Raw genomic sequence first — 9,682 nt, forward strand, 5'->3', positions numbered from 1 at the left:
TGTTACCTCTGAATCAAACATTGTAACAAACAACTAAAAAAAACCTTAATTGTCAAATTTTCCCCGACATCTCCATAGGAAATGTAAACAGGAAAGTTTGGAGAACATGAGTATTTCCGTTTGGGTGCAAAGTGTTAATTAATTCAGAGAACCAGTTTACTTTTTCTTTTGGTATTTTGGTTGAGAAATTTTATCTTCAGGAAAGATGGATTTGTTTTCCATGTTAGAATGAAAAGTTGAAAATCTCAGAACTTGAGACAACTTTGTTGAAGGGCAAATGCTTGAATCTTAACCCTTAACCCCTTAGAGTGATTAGTATCTAATTTCTCCTCACGATATTACCCCTGTATCACACATCAAGGTCATAAGTATAAAGGAAATAATCACCAACTAAAGACGCTCTTGATTGTTAAACATATTCTCCTTGTCAGCACTTCAGGAAATATATAGAGAACAGTATGGAGAATATTAATACTGATGTTGGGGTGTAAAGGGTTAATTTCTATCCTGTTTTAAAAGCAACATTCTTTGTCGGAAAAATTAATTCATTATATGCTTCGACAATGCAGGTAGTCGCGATAAACAAATCGCGGAAGTTGTTTAAAGCATGAGAAGGTACTGGATAGGTTATCGAGTAGCGAGACTCACAAAAGATCTGTTGAACGCTTTGAAAAAATAGACGCTGATGTTATGTTAAACTGATACCCCTGTATCACACATCAAGGTCATGACAGTATAGGAACTAATCACCAACTAAAGAAGCTCTTGATTGTTAAACATATTCTCCTTGTCAGCACTTTAGGAAATATATAGAAAACAGTATGGACAATATTCTCATGCCGCCACAGAAACAAAACGTTTCTGCGTAACAATTGAAGTATCATCTTTAGGGAAATTTATAGAGTATATAAACGATGGTACGAATATTCTTAACAATAAAATCCCCTGGGATGGGATTTAGGTAGGGATGAAAGTATAGTCTCTCTGTTTTTTTCCACTATCGCAACATATATCGCGCACTACTTCTACGTATCAAGCACTGTAAACGGAAAATCAATACACAGACTTCCTATATATATGTATATATATATTTTTTTTCCTTCTAAATTTCTAAGACTCTTTTCACGCAGACCAATGTTGATAAATTGTTGAAATTTTACGCCTGAAAAAGCATTTGATGGAAGACGTTTTATAAACTATATGATTCGCATCTTTGAAGTCATGTCAATGGATTTTTGTGACAGCATGTGTTTGTGGAACCTGACTGTGTCAGCATTAATCTTGATAAATGAGTGAAGAAAGACAAATAAGAAGGACCATTATTTTGATCATCCAGCTGACATAGGTGTTGCATCATTAGCAAATACTCATTTGTGGAAAAAGTGGAAAAAAGTTTCTGAAATATTCATTACTATTTGTCGTTAAATGCTCCAGGTACTCTAGTTTTCAACAATTTGTTGCAGGGACGAAGACGATTTTGGGCCTAATAAGGGCAAAATTACTCACTCCTATTTCAACCAATGAAGTCAAGTAAAGCATCAGAAGCATTTATATTTTCTGTTTAGCTTCTTGCTAAGAATATGAATACCGACTTTTAGACTTAAACCGCTGTCACGTCCGAACGATTGATTATCAGATGACCCGTCGAGAGGCTTCGTGAAAGTTAATTTATTTTCATCCAGTGAATTGTTTTCGTGCTGGAACAAGGGTCAAAGATATCAAATTAAAACGAAAAACAGAAAGGAAACACCCAAGTCTCATTGTTTAAAAAAAAAAAAAAAAAATTACTATAACAAAAACAATTCAAATAAGTTTTTCGCATCAATTTGCACATAATTCCAGAAGTCGGTCGCGGAAACCTAGCGATCCGCGCGATGAATAAGTCGATTTTTATCTTTGTTCTGTTACTTTCGTGCTTCATGATATTTGCTTATGTCTCATCACAAGGTGAGCCTCACCATTACTCATTTATGTAGAGAAGAGACATTAGTCCTTCATAGTCACAGTAACCGTTTAACACCTGCATGTTATATGTTTTAAGGAAGTTTTGTTATTCATCTCCACAATGGAAAAAATGTTTAAAGATAGCTTAACACTTTTTTAAACTTCTTAACCAAATAAATTATTGGTGATGAAAAGATACTTTCGCAGATAGTTTGTTTGAGTACCTTTATGTGAATTTAACTGCGAATGGTTTTCTTTTCTCCTTTTTGTTTTGTTGTGGCTTTTTTCTTAATTAATTCTTTCTTTTATCGAGCTCGTCATCCAAGTTGATATATTGTAATATTTCTTACCTCTCTATCACTTCTTTATCAATTTATTATTTTTTTTGTATTTTGTTTTCGAACATGTAAAAAGTTCACACTCGTAAATTTTATTGTCTTCTTAGTCTTTTGTTATGCCGCTCAGTCTTCTTATTTGTGTCGGCTGGAGTTGTTTTTGTGTTTCTTGCGCTGGTAAAGTTGGATTTTTGCCTCAGTTGAGGTTAAATTTTTTATTCCAGTGAATAACTCCAAACGTCAGGGAAGATCAAGAAACTTGCGATTCCTGTTAGATATGTAGCTTTTGAGGAGTAATTTATTCGGAAGAAGAACACGTTTTGCAATAAAGATCTTCTGCAATGACAAGCTCTTTGCAAACGTTCTTTTTTCATTGATCTGGTTCATTCATGGATTTCTTCAACAATTTAGTCCACTAAAAATTAACTGCTGTTTATTTTTGGGGAATTTTTGAATGGAAAATCTTCTTACTTAAATATGTGCATTTTTTGTTGAAATTAATTGCCATCTGCAAGTTTCCTGCGGATGGCAGTACGGATAATTGTCTGCAATTTATCTAGAAAGGTATTCATCTAGATGAAAAAGGGAAGCAATTGGATGGATGAATTGAAATGAATATATTCCAACGGAGAAACTATCAGTAAATCCTCAATTGTTATCATCATTTTGACGTCCCTTATGGCCATCTCTTTTTTCTAGTGTTTTCCTTCTTTCATGTTTTTTTTTTATAAATCTTAAAGGCTTTTTTAACGCAGACCAATGCCGCGTGTTGGAGTTTACCCCTGAAAAAGCATTTGACGGTAAACGTCTCATAAACCACATCATTCGCATCGTTGAAGTTCTGACAATGAGTTTTTGTGACAACATGTGTTAAATGGAACCTGACTGTGTCAGCATTAATGTTCATAAACAAGTGAGTGGTCATGGAGGCTACAAATTTGAACTGAATAATGCTACTCACGAAAGAGTAGATTATTTTTATCATGCAGCTGAGGTAGGTGTTGCATCATTAGCAAATACTCATTTCAAGTGAAAGAAAAAGCTAGTTTCCGGTCGTAATCGTTGCAATTGTTGCATGAATTCTACTATCACTGTCAATATTTTTATCTTTAGCATTATCATTAATGTTAGTTTAAATGCTGCTCGTTTCCCATTTTATTAATATTTCGATGTATGATATTGTTTCCGCTTCAGAGCGCTTGTGTTGATAACCCTTGCGATAACAATTCTACTTGCCAAAGCGGTTTTACTGACAAAGGATATCGCTGTTTGTGTACCACTGGATTCAAAGGTCCAAGGTGTAAGAAAGGTAACCCCTGTCATGCCAAACCGGTCGTAAGCTCGTGTTCACTACAGGTTTATACACAACTTCTAAAGGTACCTGTACCTATGGCGTTCTAATTAAAGAAGAGTATTTTGAGATATCGATGAGTGTGCTACAGGAACACAAGACTGCAGAAAAAATGCTGTTTGCAACAATACCAAAGGTTCCTATAACTGTCCAAATAAACCTGGATATTCTAGAGATGGTTGTAAAGATAGACGTGACCAAAGCCCTGATTTTATTTTAACGAACAAGGGAATGGAAACTAAACACACGCATCTCAACCCTTAAAATGATTAAATTAGTCATGTGTTTAGGGATTTTCCCTATTGAATCGGTTGCCATGAATTTTACAGATATAAACGAGTGCGCTGACGGAACATCCAAGTGCAGTGCTAATGCTATGTGCAACAATACCGAGGGATCGTATCGCTGCAAATGCAAACCAGGATTTAACGGGGATGGACGGACTTGCAATGGTAAAACAGAGCCTTGTTTCATGATACTAATTATAATTAACTGGATACTGATAAATGTAAATGTATGTTGTTTCTTATTGGTATCATCAAACAAAGCGGCGGACAACTGTGTATTTTTAAAAGTAATAAACTTTATAAAAATGGTGGGTTTGAAAGAGGGACAACTTCTGAATGTACTTTAGATCCGGTATATTATAATTGCGCTCAATAATCCATACCCAAATGGGTTGATGCTACTCCTGCATAACCAAGAGAACTGCAGGAAAACGTCAAAACTCTCGAGACATCGGATCCAACGTGGGTCTTCATTTGTTTTTACTCTTTAGTTTTAAATTTGCATCAGTTTTAAAATGAATAGCAGTGATGACGTTCTAATTAAAGGAAAGTCCTATCAGATGTCGACGAGTGTTCTACAGGAACAACGAGCTGCAGTGCTGATGCTGTGTGCAGCAATACTATGGGATCGTACAACTGTACATGCAAAGAAGGATACTATGGAGATGGAAATATGTGCCGTTTGGGTAACATTTCTCCTGCTGTATTTCTTAAACTAGTTTTTGTACTGTTTCTGTCTGTTTAGACTACTGTAATGAGAAGTTTGGTTATAATAATTATGTATATCGAGATGTAGGTACATATAGCAAATCGATAAAAACTTCGACAAATGCCTTGTTAGAAACTACCGAGAATTCAAACTAAAAACAAGCTAACTTCTTTATGGACGTGAAAACGCTTGCCTGCGTAGATAGCAGTCTTATGGTGTGCATTTGAAGCATCGAGCGGCTTGAGTGAAAACGGCGAGGCCGCGGTGGTTTGAAATGCTGCTTAAATTAGCGGCTCCGCTGCTTTTATTTTCATCTAGCACATTAGACACCGCTAACAATGCAAGCCACGAAAACACGAGTGACGAGGTCGCAATTACTTCGATCCGTTTCATGTATTTAGTGTCTGAACTAATTACAAAGCTCACCAAAAACTCATGGAGAATATCACAAATGAAAGGAGTTGATAACTTTCGTAATAATGTATGATTCTTATCTGTTATTTCTCCCTAATTGGCGACCAATTACACTTTGAACTTGGACTTGAACATTGGATATGTACCAGTCTAGATGTAAATTTTCACCTTAGAGCATTTTAAAACACTTTAAAGGATTATTGCTGCTTAGATGTCTTTTTCTTTTTTTTCAGCTTTAACGTGTAAGGAAATTTTCGACCGGAATGTTTAAGTCAATTATTCACTGACAAAAACAGAGCAGAATTTAATAGGAGAATACGAAAATAACAGTACTACGAATAATAATAATCCTGAAACTAATATTGCGCTAAGCATAGCAACCTTGATCCTAAAATTCCACATTAGCTTCTCCCTTGAAAGGATCGCCTCATCGAAAAGTACTTTGTGTAAGAATGTATGAAAGCGTGGGCCCTTATCAAGTTTTTAACTGATTCTTTCCTTTTAAGAAGATTATTTTTTTTATAGAAATATGTTTTTCGTCGGGTCATGAGCGTGGGAAAAGAAATTCTGAGTCCTCATGAGGAATCGAACCTCAGACCCTCAGATTCCGTACTTCGATGCTCTACCACCAAGCCACAGAGTCTCTACGATGAGTGAGGTCTATTACGAAGTTCATATTACATGCGTCCTGCATACTGCTAGGATTAGCAATTTAGATAGCGTCATGTTTTGTGAACAGAATAATAAAGATGAGCTGAAAACTTACCACCTCTCTTATTCTATCTTTTATTGAGTAGATCGATCAAGAGCGGTGAGGTTACCCTGGACTTAGACTCAAAGCCAATTTCTATTTTCTGTTACGTGGGAGACTTTGGATGCGGAGATGGAGGATGGACGCCGATCATGAAGATTAATGGCAATAAGGTAACAATTTATCCGCGAAGAAATCCATTGTGGAGAAAGGACAGTGGAGAGAAGGGACAAAGGGGATGGGCAAAATCTGCGGCTTCTTCTCTGATGAAACATCAAGGGTCGTCACGAGTCGCTCGTTTGTCTTCACTGAGTAGGAGCCTGGAACATGCTATCACTGAGATCTTATTGAAAACGAAAATACAAATTTTATTCTTTTTATACTTTTCAGAGTACATTCCATTACAATTCCCAGTTCTGGAGCAACAGAAGTGCTTACAACCTTCCAGGAGGCAAGACTGGCTTTGACTTACAAGAGACAATGTTACCGACCTACTGGAACACACCCTTCTCCAAGATCTGCCTCGGTATGAAGATTGGTCATCAGCTCAGGTTCATTGTCATCAACAGGCACGCCAACTCACTGTTCTCACTGATCGCTGATGGGAAATACCGCGCCACCTCATTGGGCCGTAACACGTGGAAGCGGCTGATTCGTTCCCGGGCCTCCTTGCAGCCCAACTGCAATAAGGAAGGATTCAATGCAGTGGGAAGCAGCCCTCGTCATTCCAAAGCAAGAATCGGCATCACCGCTAACGAGCAGAATCACTGTGGTTCCTGTGACTCCCGAATTGGTTTTGGCACAGGAGGTGTATTTGATGATTCTAACACGTGTGGAAATGAGGCAACGTACTCGCCAGATAATGGACACAAGCACATCGAAGCCATGGGTTACATCCTGGTACAGTGACAGGGGACACAGTTAACTTCCCAAATTTTAAGCCGAGAAGCCATAATGAAGAAGAAAATGTCGTATCCTAAAGCTTAAAGGCTAATAAAGCAATGAGTTTAACCTTATAGTCTTCTCTGGTTAGGTTTGTCTCTAGTGTAGTTTTTTCAATGAAATTCATAGCATTTCATTTGCGCAAAGCCAATTCAGGTTTTGTTAAAGAAGTAAATATTGGCAAAGAGGCCATATTCAATGTTTATGATACGTCCACGTCGTTAAGTGTGAGCGTAACATAGAAAAGAAGGAGCACGGAAAATGTGACTTCCTTAGGTTCTTTTTTTATCTTTACCGCTCGTGTTGTTCTTTACGCTCACCTCGTGCATCTTTCTGCTCTTGTGAAAAACATGAAAAAATTTCGCCAGTTCAAAATAACTAGGAGCCCTCTGGCGTTAACGATTTTTATAGAAAATAATTAGCTCAGATATGAGAACTAACAGAATGCAAAATTAATACCCTCCCGAAGTATTGCTTATCTTTCTCGCTTTCACCAGAATGACAGAATTTTTATGTACTATTTGTTCGAGACGTCAGTTTCTGAGTTAAATATGATACTAATATTAACAAGATGATTATTAGCTCACCATTCGCACGGATTTCTTTCCTGGATATTTCCAGAGGTCATGACTTCCCTCACCAAAATTTCAGATATCCTCCGTTAAATTCGAAAAATTGGCTTAAAAAGATCAGTACGATCTCATCTCGTGATGTCAACGGCTTTTCTACTCGAGCCGCGTAAATCGGTCCTGATTGGTTTAAAGTTCAGGTAGGAAGAGATAAAATCAGGCTGTCAGGAAGTAACGGACATTTAAAAAAGACGATGAAGAAGAGTTCCCCACAAAACTACCTTTTTCTGTCTTTAATTACACGTTTAGCTCGCGATTTTTGGATTTTATGATTCTAGGGAAACAAAGGTTACACTAACACTACTCTTAAGCCAAACTGTTCATGGGATGGTGTCTCCTCACGCCTTTTTCTTGTCTTTTTTTGCAGACGCACACGTCCAAAAAATTCCAAAATTGCACTATTTCATCATAGAACTAGCTTGATGTAAGTTAGCCTTGGTATCCTTATCCTCGACAGTCCACTAAATTTGGCAATTTCGTGAACTTGTTTCAAAAGGATGGTAATTTTATCATCACAACCTATTAGATCCCGTACAACCACTTTTGCCTTTCCTCAGTCTTTTGGGAACTGTAGCAGTTAAATGAACGAACTCATCTGGAAAATTTTCAATTCATCAATCGATATATTATGAAAGCATGATTGAAAACTATTGCTCTTTCTTTTCCTTCCTTTCTGGGGTAAACTCCAATGCAAGTTCTCAGGCCCTTCCTAACAGTCTCCCGGTTACGACCCCAACAATTCGATTGGATTTCACTGGAACCTAAGCGACGGAGTTGTGAGAGATAACGATAATTTTCTTCCGTTCCTTTGTTTTGATTTTCACCTGATCGTATCGCTCTGCACTTTCGGTTACGACTGCAATCGAATGTAGAATAAAACCTCTAGAAGTGTTGGCTTGATACAGCCTTTGGATCACAGAGGGCTCAATCTTAATAAACACAGGTTGCTGACTACAGATTCGTATTACAATAACAGTAACTGTCAATCAAACACTACCCGTGAAATAATTTTTTTTTAGTAAATGGCTTTGAAATGGTTGAACCGTTTAAGCTCTCTTTTGCAACATTTATTTGATTTAACAGCAATTAAAACCGAAATGATGATGATGATGATATGGAAGGTTTTGATACAGCGTTCCAGTTTTTTATAATATAATTCATCAGAATTTACACATGTATAACAATTTTATTTTTGCTGGTTGAGCCGTATTTAACCGTAAAATTAACATATTTGAAATAATCAATTTACAATTGAGTTATCTCGATAAAAGTGTTTATCAACCTGCAAATTTTTAGGCGTGTTACTTAATGTGCGACTACTGCATGAGTCATGCTTAGCCAGTTCCAGGCTTTCAGTAGGTAAAACCGAGCGAAATGGCAAACGGCGCTATAGTAGCGAGGGAGGCTTGGGTCAGTATGGGTCATTACGCACTCGACCCAAAACCTCCTCGTATTTTTTTTCGCTCCTCTGCTACCTCAGCGCGGTTTAGTATAGCACTTCGTTTTACTGGCAGAACGCTTGGAACAGGATAGCGATGTTAAGCCGCTACATTATTCTGATCTTTATCTGGATGGACATTATTATATGCTGTTTGCAGAAAATTCTAAGATCTGTCTGAACTCGGAAAGTTAGTAGCGGAGCGAACTTAGAATGGAGCGAGACTCTCAGATACTTGGAAAGGAGATCATACAAAAAAGAAACAAACCGAATTTACTCTTAAAAACACTGAAATGTAGATTTAAATAGGCTTCAACCGATTAATACACTAAACCCTTTGCCGCTAAGAGTGACAAGCAACATTTCTCCTAAAATTATTACCACTGAATCAAACATTGTAGCAAACAACTAAAGAAAACCTTAATTGTCAAATTTTCCCTGACATCTCCATAGGAAATGTAAACAGAAAAGTTTGGAGAACATGAGTATTTACGTTTGGGTGCAAAGTGTTAATTAATTCAGAGAACCAGTTTATCCTTTTTCTTTTGGTATTTTGGTTAAGAAATTTTATCTTCAGGAAAGATGGATTTTTTTTCCATGTTAGAATGAAAAGCTGAAAATCTCAGAACTTGAGACAACTTTGTTGAAGGGCAAATGCTTGAATCTTAACCCTTCAACCCCTTTGAGTGATTAGCATCTAATTTCTCCTCACAATATCACCCCTGTATCACACCTTAGGGTTATGAGAATAAAGGAAATAATCACCAACTAAAGAAGCTCTTGATTGTTAAACATATTCTCCTTGTCAGCACTTTAGGAAATATATAGAGAACAGTATGGACAATATTTTCATGCCGCATCAATTTGCGTATAATTCCAGAA

General features: G+C 37.0%; 1 protein-coding gene across 1 annotated transcript; it reads left to right on the forward strand.

The window, feature by feature from the left end:
• Positions 1-4,482: 4,482 nt before the first annotated feature.
• LOC131785725 (uncharacterized skeletal organic matrix protein 5-like) lies at positions 4,483-6,782 on the forward strand. The gene is made up of 4 exons (XM_066169836.1): positions 4,483-4,603; positions 5,274-5,307; positions 5,838-5,964; positions 6,182-6,782. The coding sequence occupies exons 1-4, from the start codon at positions 4,540-4,542 to the stop codon at positions 6,698-6,700; spliced, it is 744 nt and encodes a 247-aa protein (XP_066025933.1). The 5' UTR covers positions 4,483-4,539; the 3' UTR covers positions 6,701-6,782.
• Positions 6,783-9,682: the final 2,900 nt, after the last annotated feature.

This window comes from Pocillopora verrucosa, chromosome 7 (assembly GCF_036669915.1).
Source record: "Pocillopora verrucosa isolate sample1 chromosome 7, ASM3666991v2, whole genome shotgun sequence".
NCBI lineage: Eukaryota > Metazoa > Cnidaria > Anthozoa > Scleractinia > Pocilloporidae > Pocillopora > Pocillopora verrucosa.